Source organism: Salmo salar, chromosome ssa01 (genome assembly GCF_905237065.1).
Source record: "Salmo salar chromosome ssa01, Ssal_v3.1, whole genome shotgun sequence".
Classification (NCBI taxonomy): Eukaryota; Metazoa; Chordata; class Actinopteri; order Salmoniformes; family Salmonidae; genus Salmo; species Salmo salar.
The window spans coordinates 23,925,112-23,949,423 of NC_059442.1; the positions used below are offsets into that span (position 1 = coordinate 23,925,112).

Consider the following 24,312-nt stretch of genomic DNA (forward strand, 5'->3'; position numbering starts at 1 on the left):
CGTTAAATCAGCTGGTGGACCTGTCCATCCGGCTGGACAACCTGCTGGCTACCCACGGATGTTCAGATCGGGGTCTGGTGGTTCCATCCCCTCGCACCCCCTCTCCTGAACCTATGGAGCTGGGAGGGGCGGTGTGTAGGGAGACCGGAGGGGGTTCCAGTTTGTGCACCATCTGTGGCCGCAGAGGGCACACTGCCGGTCGGTGCCGGGTTGGTCCCTCTGGGAGACGAGGCAGCAGGCAGGGCACTCTGGCGTCACCCCAGGTGAGTCTGCACCACTCTCATCCAGAGTCCTCTGTTGTTCAACTGTTTGTACCTGTTTGTTTTCCTGATTTTTCCCGCATTCCCAGCATAAGGTGCTCGTCGATTCAGGCGCAGCTGGGAATTTTATTGACAGAGCACTCGCTCTTAGTTTAGCGATCCCCATTATTCCTGTGGTTAGACCTTTCCCAGTACACGCTCTGGATGGTCGACCATTGGGGTCCGGGCTAATCAGGGAAGCCACTATCTCCCTGGCCATGGTGACGCAGGGGAGTCATGAGGAGAGAATCAGTTACCAGCTACCTCTTATCGCCACGGCGATTGAGTCAATGCACGGGGCACGCTTCTTCACAAAACTGGATCTCAGGAGCGCATACCACCTGGTGCGTATCCGGGAGGGAGACGAGTGAAAGACGACATTTAGCACCACCTCAGGGCATTATGAGCACCTCATCATGCTGTACGGGTTGATGAATGCTCCATCAGTCTTCCAATCCTTTGTAGACAAGATTTTCAGGGACCTGCACGGGCTGGGTGTAGTGGTGTATATCGATGACATTTTGATATACTCCGCTACACGCGCCGAGCATGTGTCTTTGGTGCGCAGGGTACTTGGACGACTGTTGGAGCATGACCTGTACGTCAAGGCTGAGAAATGCCTATTCTTTCAGCAAGATGTCTCCTTCCTAGGGTATCACATTTCCACATCAGGGGTGGAGATGGAGAGTGACCGCATTTCAGCCGTGCGTAATTGGCCGACTTCCACCACGGTAAAGGAGGTGCAGCGAATTTTAGGGTTTGCCCATTACTACCGGAGATTTATCCGGGGTTTTGGTCAGGTGGCTGCTCCCATTACCTCACTGCTGAAGGGGGGTCCTGTATGTCTGCAGTGGTCAGTTGAGGCGGACAGGGCTTTTGGGAAACTAAGGGCTCTGTTTACCTCTGCGCCCGTGCTGGCCCATCCGGATCCCTCTTTGGCGTTCATAGTGGAGGTGGACGCGTCCGAGGCTGGGATAGGAGCGGTGCTCTCTCAACGCTCAGGTACGCCACCGAAGCTCCGCCCCTGTGCCTTCTTCTTGAAGAAGCTCAGCCCGGCGGAGCAAAACTATGACGTGGGGGACCGGGAGCTGTTGGCTGTCGTCAAGGCCTTGAAGGCGTGGAGACATTGGCTTGAGGGGGCTAAACACCCTTTTCTCATCTGGACTGACCACCGCAATCTGGAGTATATCCGGGCAGCAAGGAGACTGAACCCTCGCCAGGCAAGGTGGGACATGTTTTTCACCATTTTTGTTTACACCCTTTCGTACAGACCAGGTTCCCAGAACGTTAAAGCAGACGCACTGTCCCGGCAGTATGACACAGAGGAGCGGCCCATGGATCCCACTCCCATACTCCCCGCCTCTTGCTTGGTGGCGCCAGTAGTGTGGGAGCTGGACGCGGACATTGAGCGGGCGTCACGTGCAGAGCCCGCTCCCCCTCAGTGTCCAGCTGGGCGTCTGTACGTTCCGTCTGATGTCCGCGACCGGCTTATCTATTGGGCCCACACGTCACCCTCCTCTGGTCATCCTGGGATCGGTCGGACGGTGCGCTGTCTTAGTGGGAAGTACTGGTGGCCCACTTTGGCTAAGGATGTGAGGGTTTATGTTTCTTCCTGCACGGAGTGCGCCCTGTGTAAGGCTCCTAGGCACCTGCCCAGAGGTAAGTTACAACCCTTACCTGTTCCACAACGGCCGTGGTCGCATCTGGCAGTGTGACAGAATTTACCTTTCGATAATCCGTACATAACCTGGACGTACCATCAGGTTTAGGAACCAGAATGCAAGGAGAACTCCAAGGGCTTGAACTTGGCGTAGCCAGGTCATTTTCCAACAAATATTTCACTTCATCCCTCATTATCTTCCTCTTAGAAGCATTGACACGATATGGGTGTTGCTTGATAGGGGCAGCATTTCCAACATTAATGTCATGTTCCAACACATTTGTGCGAGTAGGAACGTCATTAAGGAGACATGGAAAACTGTGGAGTAGCCTCACAATATTGTCAGCCTGTCCGTCCGTTAAATGAACCAGACCTGACTGGAGAGACATTAGCATTTCTGAGTTGGGCAATCTAACACACTGCTGCTGAGTATTGCGCAACTCTAGTCCATCTCCATCAATATGACAGTTCACTACCCTAGCCTGTCTGGGCCAGTGGGACGCTTGCGTCCCAGCCTAATCAACAGCCAGTGGAATCGCGTCGCGCGAAATGCAAAACCTCATAAATGCTATAGCTTCAATTTCTCAAACATATGACTATTTTACACCGTTTTATAGATACACCTCTCCTGAATCGAACCACGTTGTCCGATTTCAAAAAGGCTTTACAGCAAAAGCAAAACATTAGATTATGTTAGGAGAGAACCCAGCCAGAAATAATCACACAGCCATTTTCAAAGCAACTAGCATGCATCACAAATACCCAAAACACAGCTAAATGCAGCACTAACCTTTGACAATCTTCATCAGATTACAATTTTAGGACATCATGTTACACAATACATGCATTTTTTGTTCGATAAAGTTCATATTTATATATAAAAACAGCATTTTACATCGGCGCGTGACATTCAGAAAATCTTTTCCCTCAAATGCTTCCGATAAATCAGCGCTACAATTTACAAAATTACTATTCGAAAACATTGTTAAAATGTAATATTGTCATTCAAAGACTTATAGATTAACATGTCTTGAATGCCACTGCTTTGCCAGATTTAAAAATAACTTTACTGGGAAATCACACTTTGCAATAAACGACGTGGTATACCCAGCAAAATAGGCTAGGCTATACACGTTGGAGCCATCTTGGAATGATCAACCATAAAAAATACTATTGTAAATAAAACCTTACCTTTGATTATCTTTATCAGAAAGCACTTCCAGGAATCCCAGGTCCATAACAAATGTAGTTTTGTTCGAAAAAGTTAATAATTTATGTCCCAATTGTTAGCGCGCTCCGAAGGCTATTGAAAATGTACCGTACTGAGTAGGACTTGTCGTCACGAATGTACAAAAAATATATATTTAAGTTCGTTCAAACATGTCAAACGTTGTATAACATAAATCTTTCGGGCCTTTTTCAACCAGAGCTTCAGTAATATTCCATGGGGACGTTTGCATTGTCTTTCAAAACGTTTCGAAAGGGGAGGGTAGCCATGGGCGGCGGCGTCATAATGGTAAATGGCCCTCCACCTGTGACCACTTTCCACAGCCTCTCTTTCAGTCAATTTTGATAGTAGGAGACTCAAACCACTTTGTAAAGACTGGGGACATCTAGTGGAAGCCTTAGGAAGTGCTAAATGATTCATTACCCTCTGTGTGTTTCAATGGCAAATGTTTGATGTGATATCCACACATCAGATTTCCGTTTCCTGTCAGGATTTGTCTCAGAGTTTTGACTGCCATATGAGTTCTGTTATACTCACAGACACCATTCAAACAGTTTTAGAAACTTTAGGGTGTTTTCTATCCAAATCAAACAATTATATGCATATTCTAGTTACTGGGCAGGAGTAGTAACCAGATTAAATCGGGTACGTTTTTTATCCGGCCGTGCAAATACTGCCCCCTATCCCCAACAGGCTAGCAGTAGAAGCAGCAGAGACAGCAGTACCTTCCGCTGTTTTTGAACTATCTACCTGGGTGATGGGTCGGGTGTGGTATGCTTTCAACATGTTAATGTGGCACACCCGAGATTGCCGTTTTCTATCAGGAGTTTGAAGCACATAATCAGTTTCACTTAACTTCTTTTCAATCAAATAAGGACCTGAGAAACGAGCTGACAGTGAAGATCCTGGAACAGGCAATAACACCAGTACTTGGTCACCTAGCTGTAGTGGACGAGAAACAGCCTGTTTATCATAGCGTCCTTTCATACTCGTCTGTGAGGAAGACAGAGCTTCCTTAGCGAGAGCACAGGCTTGGTGTAGGCGCTCACGAAAGCGACTAACGTAGTCCTTCTCCCGTACACAACTCTTGGGACAGAAATTGTTCTTTAACCTGTTAGGGCTAGGGGGCAGTATTTGCACGGCTGGATAAAAAAATTTACCCGATTTAATCTGGTTACTAATCCTACCCAGTAACTAGAATATGCATATACTTATTATATATGGATAGAAAACACTCTAAAGTTTCTAAAACTGTTTGAATGGTGTCTGTGAGTATAACAGAACTCATTTGGCAGGCAAAACCCTGAGACATTTTCTGACAGGAAGTGGATACCTGATGTGTTGTATTACCTTTAAACCTATGCCATTGAAAAACACAGGGGCTGAGGAATATTTTGGCACTTGCTATTGCTTCCACTAGATGTCACCAGCCTTTACAAAGTGTTTTGAGTCTTCTGGAGGGAGATCTGACCGAACAAGAGCCATGGAACGATGATGGCCCATTAGACACCTGGCGCGCGAGTTCATGTTGGGTACCCTCGTTCCAATACGTTATAAAAGAGAATGCATTCGTCCACCTTGAATATTATTCATGTTCTGGTTAAAAAGGGCCCTAATGATTTATGCTATACAACGTTTGACATGTTTGAACGAACGTAAATATATTTTTTCCCCTCGTTCATGACGAGAAGTCCGGCTGGCTTAGATCATGTGCTAACAAGACGGAGATTTTTGGACATAAATGATGAGCTTTTTTGAACAAAACTACATTCGTTATGGACCTGTGATACCTGGAAGTGACATCTGATGAAGAGAATCAAAGGTAATGGATTATTTACATAGTATTTTCGATTTTAGATCTCCCCAACATGACGTCTAGTCTGTATCGCAACGCCGTATTTTTCTGGGCGCAGTGCTCAGATTATTGCAAAGTGTGATTTCCCAGTAAGGTTATTTTTAAATCTGGCAAGTTGATTGCGTTCAAGAGATGTAAATCTATAATTCTTTAAATGACAATATAATATTTTACCAATGTTTTCTAATTTTAATTATTTAATTTGTGGTGCTGACTTGACTGCCGGTTATTGGAGGGAAACGATTTCCTCAACATCAATGCCATAGTAAACCGCTGTTTTTGGATATAAATATGAACTTGATAGAACAAAAAATGCATGCATTGTCTAACATAATGTCCTAGGAGTGTCATCTGATGGAGATTGTAAAAGGTTAGTGCATCATTTTAGCTGGTTTTATGGTTTTGGTGACCCTGTCTTTGAATTGACAAAACATTACACACAACTCTTGTAAATGTACTGTCCTAACATACTCTAAATTTATGCTTTCGCCGTAAAACCTTTTTGAAATCGTAAAACGTGGTTAGATTAAGGAGATGTTTATCTTTCAAAGGGTGTAAAATAGTTGTATGTTTGAAAAATTTGAATTTTGACATTTATTTGGATTCAAATTTGCCGCTCTTGAAATGCACCTGCTGTTGATGGAGTGCACCACGGGGGGGACGCTAGCATCCCACCTAGCCCATAGAGGTTAAGGACTTTCATTGGCCCTCTCACTGTGTGAACAAACACTAGTTCAGCCGGGCTGAACCCTAGGGACTCCTGTACCGTTTCACGAGCAGCAAACAAAACTAGAGGAACTCCCTCATCCCAATCTTTCTCAGATACCAAACAATATTTACGTAGCATAGACTTCAGTGTCTGATGCCATTGTTGAAGCGCACCCTGAGACTCTGTGTGATATGCGCTTGACACATGGTGCGTAACTGACAATGATTTTAACACCTGCTTGAAGAGCTTTGACAGGAAATTTGTACCTTGATCAGTTTGTACCACCTTAGGTAACCCGAATGTCGTGGTGTGCTCCATTACCGTACTTCGAAGCATGTCAAACGCTGTTTAAAATACATTTTTATGCGATTTTTCTCGTAAAATAGCGATCATATTCCAACCGGGAGACGTTGTATTCATTCAAACAGTGAAAGAAAAAAATGGAGTCGTCTCATGCATGCGCGCGCCAGTGTCATTGTCCTCAGAAGGACCACTCACAAAAACCCCTGCTGTTTTTCGCCCAGAGACTGCAGAGCTATCATTCCACTTTCTGGCGCCTTCCTAGAGCCAATGGAAGCCTTAGAAAATGTCACGTTACAGCAGAGATGCTGTATTTTTGATAGAGAGGCTACAGAAGGACAAGAAATGGTCAGACAGGGCGACTCTGGCTGCGTCGGACTGGAGGGCTACTCTGGCTGCGTCGGACTGTGGGACACTTCTCTCTCGGGCATAGGTGCCGGACACTCGGGCTGAGGCACTGTCGTCGGGCACTCTGGGTTAGGCGCTGTCGCTGGGCACTCTGGGCGAGACGCTGTCGCTGTGCCATCTGGGCGAGGCGCGTGCACTGAAGGCCTGGTACGTGGGGCTGGCGTAGGGGATGCCGGAATAGGCCCAAGTACCTCAGGGCTAGTGCTAGGGGCAAGAGTAGGACGAGTTGGGCTGGGCTGCCGCACTGGGAGCGTGGTGCTGGCTTCGGGGGAGTCAGACTAGGGACACACACCTGTAGGCTTGTGCGGGGAGCAGGGATAGGTTGAGCTGGACTAGGCTGCCGCTCGGGAAGCCTGGTGCGCGGTGCTGGCTTCGGAGGAGCCAGACTGGATACACGTACCTGTAGGCTTGTGCGTGGCACAGGAATAGGTTGAGCTGGACTGAGCTGCCGCTTGGGAAGCCTGGTGCGCGATGCTGGCTTTGGAGGAGCCAGACTGGAGACACGCACCTGTGGGCTTCTACGAGGAGCAGGAGGAGGATACACCGGGCCTTGGGTGAGTACTGGAAGTCTTGAGCTCACCTCCTGCACAACCCGTCCTGGCTGGGTGGCAGTAGTAGCCCTGTACGTTTGGGGTGCTGGTACAGGGTGGACTAGGCTATGCAGGGGCCTGATGGTTGCCGTGCGTAGAGGAGGTGTCCTGTAGCCTGGACTTCGGAGGCGTACCGGTGGCCAGACGTATTGGGCTGGCATCCTCCTTCCAGGCTGGATGCCCACTCTAGCACGGCCTTTGCTTGGGGCTGAGATCACACGCACCGGACTGTGCGTGCGCATGGGCGAGATCTTGCGTACCTCTTCGTACTTCGGTACTCTCCACTCCATGTGCTCCTCATAATAAGCACGAGGTGTTGGCTTCAGGGGCATCCTTTGCCCAGCCACCCACCCCGTCTGCCCCCCCCAAAAATGTATTGGGGCTGCCTCTCAGGCTTCCTTGCTAGCCTCGTCCCAACGTACTTCTCCCGGTCCTCACCGTTCCTTCGCCATGGACCTTCTCCCGCCAGGATTTCCTCCCATGACCACGATTCCCTGTAGTCCTCCTGCTTCCTTGGCTGCTCCCTCTTCTGTTGCTTGGTCCAGTTGTGGTGGGTAGTTCTGTAACGAATGTCGTGTGTGGAGAACCAAGACGCAACAGGGAAGTGTATACTCATCTTCTTTTTTTAATATTGAAGAAGGTGAAACAAAATGAAACACGTATACAATTACGAGAACGACACTAACAGTTCTGTCAGGTGAAGAACACAAAACAGAATACAACTACCCACAATCACATAAAACAAATACCCCCTGCCACGTCCTGACCAAACTAAACACTAACAAATAACACCTTTACAGGTCAGAACGTGACAACATCATGCTTCTTTAGGCCTGTCTAAAATAAAAAATTGATTTATTGTGAAGGTGTAGGCTATATTACATGTATTTATTAGATGGTTTAAAATGTAGATGTTCCAAAGGTCTGCATCAGTGGCTTGTAGGCTGGATGCCAGGAGATGCTAAATGTGTTTATGTTTATTAACATTCAATTACCGTGAGATCGACAGTTATTTGCTTGACAATCACCGGCTGACTACATTTTGTGACCGCCACAGCCCTAAGCACACCCCTATCCACATTGACGGGGCCGTAGTGGAGAGGGTGAAAAGTTTCTCGGGGTGCACATCACTGTCAACCTGAAATGGTTCATTCACAGATATATTGGTGAAGAAGGCGTAACTGTACCTCTTCAACATTAAGAAATTTGGCCTCCACAATCACCCGACCTCAAACCAATTGAGATGGTTTGGGATGAGTTGGACAGCAGAGTGAAGGAAAAGCAGCCAACAAGTGCTCAGCATATGTGGGAACTCCTTCAAGACTGTTGAAAAGCATTCCAGGTGAAGCTGGTTGAGAGAATGCCAAGAATGTGCAAAGCTGTCATCGAGGCAAAGGGTGGCTATTTGAAGAATCTCAAATATAAAATATATTTTGATTTGTTGAACACTTTTTTGGTTACTACATGATTCCATGTGTTATTTCATAGTTCTGATGTCTTCACTATTTTTCCACAATAGCACTTGCTATAACATCTGCAAAATATGTGCACGTGACCAATAAAATTTGATTTGATGTATTATTCAACCATAATTAGCGCAGTGCAGTGGGGGTGCGTCTAAGTGGATGAAGCCTCCACCAGCCAGCCAGCACCCTCCCCAGTTGTGCTCTGCTGGTTGCCCGTAGCAACACAATGTTCCTGAACATTCTAAAAGCAGCGGGACGAGAGAGAGAGAGAGAGACACCGCTGTCTTCTGGTTATGATGGAGGGAGAGTAGTGCCATATGCTGAAAAGATGACACCACGATCTGTATTGTCTTGCACAAAGAAAAGGTGTGAGAATGAACAGCAATGGAAATGTATGTCCGTTATATGATATGTCTGTGTTACATATCAATGTGTTATGTACAGTATACACTTAATGCAATAGTGTTGAAGGAGACGTTATTATGATACATTAATAGATGATGATGTGTTTATGGTCTGGGACTCCTCTATCCATCACTCATTCTTTATCTCTCTCTATTTCTTTCTCTCCCTTCTTTCACTCACTTCATGTTGGGTGTTTTCTCATTCCATGCTATGCAAATCAATAATGTCTGTCTTTGTTCTCTCGTGTAGCATTCATCATCTAATTACCAGGATCTCTGTTAACCCAGATTAGTGGGTTCGGCTATTTCAGCCACATCCCTTGCTGACTGGTGTATAAAATCAAGCATACAGCCATGAAATCTCCATAGACAAACATTAGCAGCAGACTGTCTTACTGAAGAGCTCAGTGACTTTCAACGTGGCACCATCATTCCAACAAGTCAGTTTGTAAAATGTATTTTTTTATTTAACCTCTTAAGATGGGGAAAACTTTTAATTTATTTAATTTTTTACATATGCTCTTTATGAGAGAATGTTAAAATTAGGTGAAATATATATATATATAGATATATATATATTTTTTTTCTTCACTAAGTTACACTACTCAAAAGGCACTTAATCGGTGGAATGATTCAGTCGTGTCCCTCTAATATCACAGATATCTGATTAGCTAGTTTTATCATGGTACTGTAAGTATGCGGACAGAAACGTTTCAGTCAATAAAGTTGAATGTCTGGAGAGTTTGACATGTTGGTTGTCTGCATCTGTCTCCCACACCTCCGTACCAGTCAGTGACACTGTCTTTTCCCTCCACTAACATTTGGCTATTAGTTATCAGGGAAGTTGTCACTGTATGATTGGAAACTCTTACCAGCTAGTTCACATATGTCTAACAGCTTTTGGGAATTGTTTTGGGGTTGAAGCAGTGCATATACTTCACACAATTCTACAGTTATATTGGGTTATGGCATATCCAACTGGACTGGTCTGGTTGTGCCCTATTGAGCTCCTTGAGTTGGTGCACTGAATGGTTCAGTCTCTGTCTCTGTTGTGTGTCTGTGAAACAGAGAGAGAGACGGTTGGGGAACGTGTCTGGCGCAGCACACTGCACTGTAGCTGGACTGGTCTCCAACACGATGTCATCAGTCCTGAGACAAAGACGAAGAGTCTGGACAGTAACAGGACAGCACTGTTCCCACTGCCCATGACATCAGTATCAAACCGTGGACCTTCCTGGTACAGAAGCAGTGTCACTGACTGGTATGGAGGTGTGGGAGACAGATGCAGAGAATGGACTGTGTAGTTCTGTCCTTGGTAGAGGATAGGTAAAGACGATGAAAGCACAGAGGAATTAATGAGACATCATCAGTCAATCGCATGACTATAGGCGTCACTACCAGGAGACTATTAGTCTGAAGCTCTGTTTAGCCTTAGCCTTCTGAACAGAACCACGGTAGCTTGTCAATGAGCTACACCAACCCCCTAAGAAGCTAATTCACACTCCTATGGAGAGAGACAGTGAAAGGCTGAGGTGAGAGACAGCTTGTTAAGGTAAGACTGCAGGAAGCCTGTTAGTCTTATTAGGGTGTAGTTTCTCAATATCAAGACAGGACTAGATACACAGGGACCTCATTCAGCCATGGTGCCTGGTACCTGAACCTCACTCCGTGTGGTAACTAGTACACTCTCATTTCTAAAGCTACTGTAGCTTAATATTGTCTCTGACCACATACCATACTACACCATTCTCCAGTGGTCAGATATGGATACCATAAAAGCCAATACATGGAAAGGGGTTCTACAGCCAGCCCCATTAGGCGGCATCTCTCTCTCTCCCTTCATCCCTCCCCTCTCTCTGTCTCTCTCCTTCCCTCTCTCTCTCTCTCTCTCTCTCTCTCTCTCTCTCTCTCCCTGTCTCCTTCCTTCTCTCTCTCTTTCTCCCTTTTTTCTTCCTCTACACCCTCTCTTTCTTACCCCACACTCTCTCTATACCCCCACTCTCACTCCCTTCTTCCACCCTCCCCCAAACCCTCTCTTCTCTGTTAGAGGGGGCCCCACGCCCCAGTAACAGGTTTGATTGGTAAGCGTCTCGGCCCCGGCAACCAATCCCCCAGCAGCGCCACACACACACCGTTTCCGTAGCAACTGGAGGGCAGGAGGTAGACAGAATGATTTGGTCTATCGCGCGAGCCAGTCTGTGGTGTGGGACTAGAGAGGGGGATGGGGTGGGGAGGAGAAGGAGGAGTACTGGAGGAGAGAAGAAGAGTGTAGCTTCCTATTTCTTCTCACCACTGGTGAATCTCAGAGAGAGGGTTCGTTCATTAGCAAAATATTATTCCAAAATGGGTAATTCACAATTTTTTGTTTGTTTCTGTCACAATGTTGTTGCTGTTTGTTTAGAAAGTGTCTTGCTCTCTTGATTTTGGCAGTAGTTTTAAAATGGGGTCCTGTAATGGCTGGCTGGATTGTTCCAGTTGAAGCCAGCTGTCACACAACAGCCAAAAACAGGGTTTTTTGGAGATTACCGCCTCTGAACCGGTTCTCTCTGGTTACTAGAATGGGATTAACAGCTGTGTGTGTGTGTGTGTGTGTGTGTGTGTGTGTGTGTGTGTGTGTGTGTGTGTGTGTGTGTGTGTGTTTTCAGTGTGTGCCAGAGAGAGAACGAAATAAATAAAAACAGTGTGAAAAAAGAGAGTGACTTTGTTTGCTCTTTTACAGATTATTTTGTTGCCCTCTAATAGACGTGATTCAGTCATGTCCCTCTAATAGACGTGATTCAGTCATGTCCCTCTAATAGACGTGATTCAGTCATGTCCCTCTAATAGACGTGATTCAGTCGTGTCCCTCTAATAGATGTGATTCAGTCACTTCCCTCTAATAGACGTGATTCAGTTGTGTCCCTCTAATAGATGTGATTCAGTCACTTTCCTCTGATAGATGTGATTCAGTCACTTCCCTCTAATAGATGTGATTCAGTCGTGTCCCTCTGATAGATGTGATTCAGTCACTTCCCTCTGATAGATGTGATTCAGTCGTGTCCCTCTGATAGATGTGATTCAGTCACTTCCCTCTGATAGATGTGATTCAGTCGTGTCCCTCTGATAGATGTGATTCAGTCGTGTCCCTCTGATAGATGTGATTCAGTCGTGTCCCTCTGATAGATGTGATTCAGTCGTGTCCCTCTGATAGATGTGATTCAGTCACTTCCCTCTAATAGATGTGATTCAGTCGTGTCCCTCTAATAGATGTGATTCAGTCACTTCCCTCTGATAGATGTGATTCAGTCGTGTCCCTCTGATAGATGTGATTCAGTCATGTCCCTCTGATAGATGTGATTCAGTCGTGTCCCTCTGATAGATGTGATTCAGTCACTTCCCTCTGATAGATGTGATTCAGTCGTGTCCCTCTAATAGATGTGATTCAGTCACTTCCCTCTGATAGATGTGATTCAGTCGTGTCCCTCTGATAGATGTGATTCAGTCGTGTCCCTCTAATAGATGTGATTCAGTCGTGTCCCTCTAATAGATGTGATTCAGTCACTTCCCTCTGATAGATGTGATTCAGTCACTTCCCTCTGATAGATGTGATTCAGTCACTTCCCTCTGATAGATGTGATTCAGTCGCGTCCCTCTGATAGATGTGATTCAGTCGTGTCCCTCTGATAGATGTGATTCAGTCGCGTCCCTCTGATAGATGTGATTCAGTCACTTCCCTCTGATAGATGTGATTCAGTTGCGTCCCTCTGATAGATGTGATTCAGTCACTTCCCTCTGATAGATGTGATTCAGTTGCGTCCCTCTGATAGATGTGATTCAGTCATGTCCCTCTGATAGATGTGATTCAGTCGTGTCCCTCTGATAGATGTGATTCAGTCGTGTCCCTCTGATAGATGTGATTCAGTCACTTTCCTCTGATAGATGTGATTCAGTTGTGTCCCTCTGATAGATGTGATTCAGTCGTGTCCCTCTGACAGATGTGATTCAGTCGTGTCCCTCTGATAGATGTGATTCAGTCACTTCCCTCTGATAGATGTGATTCAGTCACTTCCCTCTGATAGATGTGATTCAGTTGTGTCCCTCTGATAGATGTGATTCAGTCACTTCCCTCTGATAGATGTGATTCAGTCACTTCCCTCATATAGACGTGATTCAGTCACTTCCCTCTGATAGATGTGATTCAGTCACTTCCCTCTGATAGATGTGATTCAGTCACTTCCCTCTGATAGATGTGATTCAGTCACTTCCCTCTAATAGATGTGATTCAGTCGTGTCCCTCTGATAGATGTGATTCAGTCGTGTCCCTCTGATAGATGTGATTCAGTCGTGTCCCTCTGATAGATGTGACTCAGTCGTGTCCCTCTGATAGATGTGACTCAGTCGTGTCCCTCTGATAGATGTGATTCAGTCGTGTCCCTCTGATAGATGTGACTCAGTCATGTCCCTCTGATAGATGTGATTCAGTCACTTCCCTCTGATAGATGTGATTCAGTCACTTCCCTCTAATAGATGTGATTCAGTCACTTCCCTCTGATAGATGTGATTCAGTCACTTCCCTCTGATAGATGTGATTCAGTCACTTCCCTCTGATAGATGTGATTCAGTCGTGTCCCTCTGATAGATATGATTCAGTCATGTCCCTCTGATAGATGTGATTCAGTTGCGTCCCTCTCTGTTAATCTTGTCGCCATTTTGTCATCTGGTGTCTAAGCGCTCTCTCTCTCTTTCTCTTGGTGGCTGCAGAGTCAAGCTTGACTCCCCAGAACGGTAACCATGACAACACCACTGAAGGTTTATCTGTGCCCATGACAACAGCTGATGCACTATAAGACTTGCCATGCCGTGGTTTGGAACTGAGAGGGGGAGAGGAGGAGGAGTCATGAGGAATGGTAGAATGTAGTGGGGAGGGGTGGACCACTGATCACACTGATTGTTTCAATCGTAAAGCTCAAATGACACTCAAATGACACTCTTATGGATACGTGTGTGGGTGTGTGGAGTGAGCGTGCTTGCGTCCCCACCAACAAGCTATTTGTCTAGGTTTAAATATCTCAAGCACCACTAAAGTGGTGTCAATTTTTCACATTGAGAAGCAATTCACCAACAAACTGGTATGTGTCTGGTTCCTTCCCCAGTGACGTGTTTATTCAGCAGTTACTTTTACCCCTCTGATCCAGCCCTGTGCGTGCGTGCATGTGAGTGTGTATGTGTGAGACAGCTGAGGAGAGGCATGGCTGTTAAATCACTCCACTGTCTGCTTTCTCTCCTCCAGAGTCCAGAGGGACCAGGGCCTTGGCTCTCCGCTGGAGGTGAGAATTCTCAAATCAATTTCTCCTCCTTTTTCACTCCATCTAGAATGGATTGCGTTCCACTGCTCCGGTCGGTTTGTAATTTAGAAAGTGTTTGGCTCGAATACAGCTATTGTCAGAGGCGTAATCAAACATTCATGAGAGAGTGGAATCTGGGGAAAAGCAGGAATCTAGGTCATGGATGTGCCGACAAGTCTCAGACTGCTTCGCTGAGTACACCTCCCTCCTTCCTTCCCTCCCTCCCTCCCTTTCTCTCACTCTCTCTCCCTCCCTCTCTCTCTTTCTCTCTCGCTCTGTCTTCAGAGCTTACTATCCCTCCTTCGTTCTCTCACTCACCACTCATCTCCTCTCATTTCTCATTTTTGTACTCTCCCATTTTCCCCTTTCTCCTCTCCACTCTTCACCCCCCTCTTCCTTTAATTTGTATTCCTCCTCTCTTCTCACTTCTCATCTTCTGCCCTCTGATCTTTCTGTGGCTCCTTTCCTCTTTCCTCTTCTCTTTCTGTGGCTCCTCTCCCCCTTCCTCCCCTTTCTCTCTGGCTCCTCTCCCCCTTCCTCCCCTCCTTTCTCCCTTCCTCTCCTCTCTCCGCGGCTCCTCTCACCCTTCCTCCCCTCCTTTCTCCCTTCCTCTCCTCTCTCTGTGGCTCCTCTCCCCTTCCTTTCCTCTCTCTGTGGCTCCTCTCACCCTTCCTCCCCTCTCTCTGAGGCTCCTCTCCCCCTTCCTCTCCTCTCTCTGTGGCTCCTCTCTCCCTTCCTTTCCTCTCTCTGTGGCTCCTCTCTCCCTTCCTGTCCTCTCTCTGTGGCTCCTCTCTCCCTTCTCTCCTCTCTCTGTGGCTCCTCTCCCCCTTCCTCTCCTCTCTCTGTTAGGTCCATTTTGTATCTTTTCTTTTCACTTCTTGTTCTTTTTCTTCAAAATATCTTCTATTTTTCTTTCATCGTCTTCTCCAACAACAACAGCCATAATAGACGGCCAGGGGGCCAAATATGAACTCCCATTACCCAACCTTTAAACAAACCTTCCTAGAACACAGTACAAAAAAAGGCTTTGTCAGTGTAACCTAAGACGTTAAATATAGTGTCAGTAAGTAATGTGTTCTAGTAATGATGGACAGCTCATTTACAGACACTGACTCAGCACTTTTACAGTTTTACATGCCATCTCACAACCCAGCAGTGACACAGACCAACACATTACCACTGGCAACCTTGAGCCTGTCCCCAGTGTCACCATGGCCAGGCTGACTGGTTGGCTGGCTGGCTGGCTGGATCCTCCATGCGTGTCACGCCAGACCTCTCTCTGCCAGACGAAAGGCAGGTCCTCCTCACGCAATATTTTGTCAGAATGAGGACTCTATAGTCTGTAGTGCTGTCAAATATAATGCATCTGCCCTGCCGTGTGTGTGCATAAGTGAATGGCTATACGAGTGTGTATGTGTCTGTGGCCTGCCTTTCCCCTGTTTCTCTGTGTTTATGTGTGTGTTGTGTTTGTATGTGTGCATGTTGAATATGTGCCTGTTTGAATTGAATACCAGTCTCACCATGTTCCCCCTAAATCCATGGATCTCCACGTTCCTATCCCCCTCCCTCCTCTCTATCTCTCCTCTCTCTCCCCTCCTCTCCTCCCTGGTATTAAAGAGCTGAACGTGTGACCTCTCCAGCAGTGACCAGACCAATGGCTCTGAACCCTCTCCATCTAATCCATTTGTATGTTTTCAATTACATATCTGGGCTGGGGAGCCAGCAGTACAGTAAGCCCTTGTCCTCGCTCTGGAAACGTTGTCTCGTTGTGACCTAAATAGCATGCAAAATAAGGGGGAAAATAAAAATAGGTCACAGATTTCCCACTTCCCTGCCACTGAATTGGATTTCACCTCAGAGAAATAATGACGGCCATGTTGACGTGGCTCGTGGAGATTGAGGGACTATCGTTGTCCACCATCTCATTCTAGCAGCAGCCGTTTGCATAACTGGGATTTCTATGGTGTCTCTGGTATGGAACAATCCTGACACATCACGTTCTTACACAAGGAACTGGACAGCTTCAGAAAAGGGGTAATAAAAGAGGCATTTAGCCAGGCTACCCAACCACAGTCATTTGTGTTATTCATGTGTTGGAGTGAAGCCGAGAAGCTTGTGTTATTCATGTGTTGGAGTGAAGCCAAGAAGCTTGTGTTATTCATGTGTTGGAGTGAAGCCGAGAGGCTTGTTGTATTCATTAGTTTGAAATAGAGAGTATGTCCAATGATGTACTGTATGGGGGTTTGTATAACTGCATACACTACAGCAGGCATCTACAACCCTGTTCCTGGAGAGCCATCGTCCTGTAGGTTTTCACTCCAACCCTGTTTCTGGAGAGCCATCGTCCTGTAGGTTTTCACTCCAACCCTGTTCCTGGAGAGCCATCGTCCTGTAGGTTTTCACTCCAACCCTGTTCCTGGAGAGCCATCGTCCTGTAGGTTTTCACTCCAACCCTGTTCCTGGAGAGCCATCGTCCTGTAGGTTTTCACTTCAACCCTGTTCCTGGAGAGCCATCTTCTTGTAGATTTTCACTCCAACCCTGTTCCTGGAGAGCCATCATCTTGTAGGTTTTCACTCCAACCCTGTTCCTGGAGAGCCATCGTCCTGTAGGTTTTCACTCCAACCCTGTTCCTGGAGAGCCATCGTCCTGTAGGTTTTCTTCCTGAGACCTCTTGTTTTCACTCCAACCCTGTTCCTGGAGAGCCATCATCTTTAGGTTTTCACTCCAACCCTGTTCCTGGAGAGCCATCGTCCTGTAGGTTTTCACTCCAACCCTGTTCCTGGAGAGCCATCGTCCTGTAGGTTTTCACTCCAAACCTGTTCCTGGAGAGCCATCTTCTTGTAGGTTTTCACTCCAAACCTAATCTTGCACACCTGATTCTAATAACTAGCTGGTTGATAAACTGAACCATGTTAGTTACAACTGGGTTTGGAGCGAAAACCTACAGGAGGGTATATCTCAAAGAACAGGATTATGAGATCCCTGCACTAGCGAGTCAATACATCAGAGTAGTATAGGGCAGAGGCGGCTGGTGGGATGAGCTATAGAAGGACGGGCTCATTGCAATGGCTGGAATTCAGTAAATGGAACAGTATCAAACACATCAAAAGTATTGAAACCGTTCCATTAATTCCGTTCCAGCCATTACAATGAGCCTGTCTTTTTATAACTCCTCCCACCAGCCTCCCTGGGTTGAAGTATACGTGTATGCATTACCCTCACCATGTGACAGTTTTTCATAAGCCAGTGTTCACATTGAGTACATATTGTATATGGGTGGGAGACAAGGACATCAGATCACATTAAAAGGTCACAAACTAATTTCATACCCTCCCTTTCTACATCACTGTCACATTGGTAACAATGATTCGGGAGACAAGCACAGGAATGCGTAATCGTTTTTTTTAATTAAGACCAAAATTACGGCGTGCCATGTAAAGGGCACGGGGGCGAAGACCAAACAAACACGTAACAAAAACACAGGGTTGAAACCCAAACGAAGAGCGAGGAATACCTTGAATAAATACACACGCACACAATGATTAACACACAGGATGAGACCCGTAATAACCTGCGCAATCCACAAGGGCACGAAATCCCAAAATACACAGCACAGGTACTCACACGCACCAACGGACAATGTAACAATAATCGACCAGATCATGGAAACCAAAGGGCACATATATACAAATACTAATCAGTGGGAATAGGGGACAGGTGTGCGCAATGAAAGTTCCAGAGGGATCCGTGACAATCACTCTCTTCGTTATCTCTCTGTTTAGACATCTTCGCCCATTCTCTCTGCTCTCCCCTCCCTCTCGCTCTCTCCTCATCGGAATGATCTGTCCCCCCCTTCCCCTCCCCATCTCTCTTTCTCAGTCTGCCACTCCCACACTGTCTCAGTTTCTCTTTTTCCATTTCCACATATCTACTTCTATCTCTACCCCTCCATTTCTCTTTTTCCCTCTGTTCATTATTCACTAGTGTCTGGAGAACCATTTTATGCTCAGAAGACCTTAAACGGAACTCATCCTCTCACCCACCCCCTGTGCCAAACCCCCTTCCCATTTCCTCTAGGGCCCGGACGATACCAGTATCGGAATCATTTTTCCAAGGTAAAAATAAAAACACGAAGCAGACCATACTCTTTGGTATTTTAAAAACCTGCTGTATGTTAAATATTATGTGCTATAGCTTGGAAATAAATAAATGTGACTCTGGATGACAACATGATATAAATGTGAATCTGGATGACAATATAATGTTTGTTTGCAACATTAGTGCTGTTTTTCTAAAGAAGTTAAATCTGCTTTGTGTTTTGTTTCCTTACAGCGTTACTGGTATTGTCCCGGCCCTAATTCAATCACCCTTCCCTCCCCCTCCTCCCTCCCACCTCACTGCCTCACAAAGCCTGACAAAAACCTATTTTGACAGTCTCATCAATAACCCAGTGCCATCCAAACACAGTCCCAGCTCTGTATCAGTCCCAATCTTATGCCCCATCCCAGTCCCAGACTCTGTATCTGTCCCAGCCATATCCCCAACCCAACCTCAGACTCTTTATCAGTCCCAGCCTTACCCCATCCCAGACTCAGCTCTGTATCTGTCCCAGCCTTATCCCCATCCCAGCCCCAGACTCTTTATCAGTCCCAGCCTTATCCCCATCCCAGACTCAGCTCTGTATCTGTCCCAGCCTTATCCCCATCCCAGCCCCAGACTCTTTATCAGTCCCAGCCTTATCCCCATCCCAGACTCAGCTCTGTATCTGTCCCAGCCTTATCTCCATCCCTACCCCAGACTCGATATCTGTCCCAGCCTTATCCCTATCCCAGCTACAGACTAAGCTCTATTCCGACTTTGGAGCCCAAATTTCAGCTTTGACTGCAGCCCCAACCCCAGTTCTGCTCCAGTTCCAGCTCCAACATATCCTCAGGCCCAGGCCTAGTTGTGCTGCAATTACAGCCACATTTCAGCTCCAACTCCAGCCCTAGTCCCAGCCTCAGCATACGTCCTGCTCCAGTTCATACTCAGCCCGATCCCCATCCTGAGTCTTAACTGTACATATGCATCCCTAGTCTCAGCCCTATAACTGTACAGATCCATTCCAAGTCTCAGCCCTATAACTGTACAGATCCATTCCAAGTCTCAGCCCTATAACTGTACAGATCCATTCCATGTCTCAGCCCTATAACTGTACAGATCCATTCCTAGTCTCAGCCCTATAACTGTACAGATCCACCCCTAGTCTCAGCCCTATAACTGCACAGATCCACCCCTAGTCTCAGCCCTATAACTGTACAGATCCACCCCTAGTCTCAGCCCTATAACTGTACAGATCCATTCCAAGTCTCAGCCCTATAACTGTACAGATCCACCCCTAGTCTCAGCCCTATAACTGTACAGATCCATTCCAAGTCTCAGCCCTATAACTGTACAGATCCATTCCAAGTCTCAGCCCTATAACTGTACAGATCCATTCCTAGTCTCAGCCCTATAACTCTACAGATCCACCCCTAGTCTCAGCCCTATAACTGCACAGATCCACCCCTAGTCTCAGCCCTATAACTGCACAGATCCACCCCTAGTCTCAGCCCTATAACTGTACAGATCCACCCCTAGTCTCAGCCCTATAACTGTACAGATCCACCCCTAGTCTCAGCCCTATAACTGTACAGATCCACCCCTAGTCTCAGCCCTATAACTGTACAGATCCACCACTAGTCTCAGCCCTATAACTGTACAGATCCACCCCTAGTCTCAGCCCTGGCTATATTCCTTACACCTGCCACATCTACCTTTGCACAGCTCTTCTGAGGGAGCAGAACAGGGGAAACGGCTACTAAAGGGTAGATGAACCCTCCCCCTCCCCTCAACTGCTACTAAAGGGTAGATGAACCCCCCTCCCCTCCACTGCTACTAAAGGGTAGATGAACCCCCTCTCACCTCCACTGATACTAAAGGGTAGATGAACACCCCCACTCCACTGCTACTAAAGGGTAGATGAACCCCCCCCCTCCCCTCCACTGCTACTAAAGGGTAGATGAACCCCCCTCCACTCCACTGCTACTAAAGGGTAGATGAACCCCCCCTCCCCTCCACTGCTACTAAAGGGTAGATGAACCCCCCTCACCTCCACTGATACTAAAGGGTAGATGAACACCCCCACTCCACTGCTACTAAAGGGTAGATGAACCCCCCCTCCCCTCCACTGCTACTAAAGGGTAGATGAACCCCCCCTCCACTCCACTGCTACTAAAGGGTAGATGAACCCCCCCTCCCCTCCACTGCTACTAAAGGGTAGATGAACCCCCCCTCCCCTCCACTGCTACTAAAGGGTAGATGAACCCCCCCCCTCCCTCCACTGCTACTAAAGGGTAGATGACCCCCCCCCCTCCCCTCCACTGCTACTAAAGGGTAGATGAACCCCCCCCCTTCCCTCCACTGCTACTAAAGGGTAGATGACCCCCCTCCCCTCTACTGCTACTAAAGGGTAGATGAACCCCCCTCCACTCCACTGCAACTAAAGGGTAGATGAACCCCCCCCTCCACTGCTACTAAAGGGTAGATGAACCCCCCCTCCCCTCCACTGCTACTAGAGGGTAGATGAACCCCCCCTCCCTCCACTGCTACTAAAGGGTAGATGAACCCCCTCTCCCCTCCACTGCTACTAAAGGGTAGATGAACCCCCCCTCCCCTCCACTGCTACTAAAGGGTAGATGAAACCCCCCTCCCCTCCACTGCTACTAAAGGGTAGATGAACCCCCCTCCCCTCCACTGCTACTAAAGGGTAGATGAAACCCCCCCCACTCCACTGCTACTAAAGGGTAGATGAACCCTCCCCTCCACTGCTACTAAAGGGTAGATGAACCCCCCCTCCCCTCCACTGCTACTAAAGGGTAGATGACCCCCCCCTCCACTGCTACTAAAGGGTAGATGACCCCCCTCCACTGCTACTAAAGGGTAGATAACCCCCCCTCAACTGCTACTAAAGGGTAGATGACCCCCTCCATTGCTACTAAAGGGGAGATGAACCCCCCTCCCCTCCACTGCTACTAAAGGGTAGATGACCCCCCCTCCCCTCCACTGATACTAAAGGGTAGAAAATCCCCCCTTCAATACTACCAAAAGGTATATGAAACCCCCCCTCCCCTCCACTGCTACTAAAAGGAAAATGACATCCCCTCCCCTCCACTGCTACTAAAAGGAAAATGACCTCCCCTCCCCTTCACTGCTACTAAAATGCAGATGAACCCCCCCTCAGTTGCTACTAAAAGGTAGATGAAACTCCCATTATCTTCCATTGCAACTAAAGGGTGATTAAATCCCCCACTACACCGCTTCTAAAGGGCAGATGAACCCCCCTCCCTCCACTGCTACTAAAGGGTAGATGAACCCCCCTCCCCTCCACTGATACTAAAGGGTAGATGACCCCCCCTCCCCTCCACTGCTTCTAAAGGGCAGATGAACCCCCCTCCACTGATACTAAAGGGTAGATGACCCCCCCTCCACTGATACTAAAGGGTAGATGACCCCCCCTCCCCTCCACTGCTTCGAAAGGGAAAATGAACCCCCCCTCCAGTGCTACTAAAGGGTATATGATACCCCCCCTCCCCTCCACTGCAACTAAAGGGTAGATGACCCCAACTCCCCTCCACTTTACTAAAGGGTATATGAAACCCCCTCCCTCCCCTGCTACTAAATGGAAGATGAATCCCCCCTCCCCTCCACTGCTACTAAAGGGGAGATGAACCCCCCCTTCCCTCTGCTACTAAAGGGTAGATGAAACCCCCCCTCCCCTCTACTGCTACTAAAGGGTAGATTAATCCCCCCTCCCCTCCACTGCTACTAAAGGGTAGATGAACCCCCCCCTCCCCTCCACTGCTACTAAAGGGTACATGAACCCCCTCCCCTCCACTGCTACTAAAGGGTAGATGAACCCCCCTCCCCTCCACTGCTACTAAAGGGTAGATGAACCCCCCTCCCCTCCACTGCTACTAAAGTGTAGATGAACCCCCCCTCCCCTCCACTGCTACTAAAGGGTAGATGAACCCCCCCTCCCCTCCACTGCTGCTAAAGGGTAGATGAACCCCCCCTCCCTCCACTGCTACTAAAGGGTAGATGAACCCCCCTCCCCTCCACTGCTACTAAAGGGTAGATGAACCCCCCTCCCCTCACTGCTACTAAAGGGTAGATGAACCCCCCCCACCTCCACTGCTACTAAAGGGTAGATAAAACCCCCTCCACTGCTACTAAAGGGTAGATGAACCCCCCTCCCCTCCACTGCTACTAAAGGGTAGATGAACCCTCCCCCTCCCCTCCACTGCAACTAAAGGGTAGATGACCCCCCTCCCCTCCACTGCTGCTAAAGGGTAGATGACCCCCCCTCCCCTCCACTGCTACTAAAGGGTAGATGAACCCGCCTCCCCTCCACTGCTTCTAAAGGGTAGGTGAACCCCCCCCACCTCCACTGCTACTAAAGGGTAGATAAAACCCCCTCCACTGCTACTAAAGGGTAGATGAACCCCCTCCCCTCCACTGCTACTAAAGGGTAGATGAACCCCCTCCCCTCCACTGCAACTAAAGGGTAGATGACCCCCCCTCCCTCCACTGCTACTAAAGGGTAGATGAACCCGCCTCCCCTCCACTGCTTCTAAAGGGTAGGTGAACCCGCCTTCCCATCCACTGCTACTAAATGGTAGATGACCCCCCCCTCCACTGCTACTAAAGGGTAGATGACAACCCCTCCACTGCTGCTAAAGGGTAGATGAACCCCCCCCTCCCCTCCACTGCTACTAAAGGGTAGATGACCCCCCCTCCACTGCTACTAAAGGGTAGATGACCCCCCCTCCACTGCTGCTAAAGGGTAGATGACCCCCCCCCTCCACTGCTACTAAAGGGTAGATGACCCCCCCCTCCATTGCTACTAAAGGGGAGATGAACCCCCCTCCCCTCCACTGCTACTAAAGGGTAGATGACCCCCCCTCCCCTCCACTGATACTAAAGGGTAGAAAATCCCCCTTCAATACTACCAAAAGGTATATGAAACCCCCCCTCCCCTCCACTGCTACTAAAAGGAAAATGACCTCCCCTCCCCTCCACTGCTACTAAAAGGGAAATGACCTCCCCTCCCCTCCACTGCTACTAAAAGGCAAATGACCTCCCCTCCCCTCCACTGCTACTAAAAGGAAAATGACCTCCCCTCCCCTTCACTGCTACTAAAATGCAGATGAACCCCCCTCAGTTGCTACTAAAAGGTAGATGAAACTCCCATTATCTTCCATTGCAACTAAAGGGTGATTAAATTCCCCACTACACCGCTTCTAAAGGGCAGATGAACCCCCCCCCCTCCACTGCTACTAAAGGGTAGATGAACCCCCCTCCCCTCCACTGCTTCTAAAGGGTAGATGAACCCCCCTCCCCTCCACTGCTTCTAAAGGGCAGATGAACCCCCCCCCCCTCCACTGCTACTAAAGGGTAGATGAACCCCCCCTCCCCTCCACTGCAACTAAAGGGTAGATGACCCCGTACTCCCCTCCACTGCTACTAAAGGGTAGATGAACCCCCCCTCCCCTCCACTGCTACTAAAGGGTAGATAAACCCCCCCTTCCCTCTGCTACTAAAGGGTAGATGAAACCCCCCCTCCCCTCAACTGCTACTAAAGGGTAGATGAACCCCCCTCTCCTCTGCTACTAAAGGGTAGATGAACCCCCCTCCCCACTACTGCTACTAAAGGGTAGATGAAACCCCCCTCCCCTCAACTGCTACTAAAGGGGAGATGAACCCCCCCCTTCCCTCTGCTACTAAAGGGTAGATGAATCCCCCCTCCCCTCCACTGCTACTAAAGGGTAGATGACCCCCCTCCACCCTCTGCTACTAAAGGGTAGATGAACCCCCTCTTCCCTCTGCTACTAAAGGGTAGATGAACCCCCCCTCCCCTCTACTGCTACTAAAGGGTAGATGAACCCCCCCTTCCCTCTGCTACTAAAGGGTAGATGAATCCCCACTCCCCTCCACTGCTACTAAATGGTAGATGAACCACCCCTCCCCTCCACTGCTACTAAAGGGTAG

At 48.0% G+C, this 24,312-nt stretch overlaps 1 protein-coding gene across 1 annotated transcript; it reads right to left on the reverse strand.

The window, feature by feature from the left end:
• Nucleotides 1-6,437: 6,437 nt before the first annotated feature.
• On the reverse strand, nt 6,438-7,381 carry LOC106577361 (extensin-like). Its single transcript, XM_014155358.1, has 3 exons — nt 7,086-7,381; nt 6,860-6,977; nt 6,438-6,737 (listed from the first exon to the last, which is right to left on the reverse strand). The coding sequence occupies exons 1-3, from the start codon at nt 7,379-7,381 to the stop codon at nt 6,438-6,440; spliced, it is 714 nt and encodes a 237-aa protein (XP_014010833.1).
• Nucleotides 7,382-24,312: the final 16,931 nt, after the last annotated feature.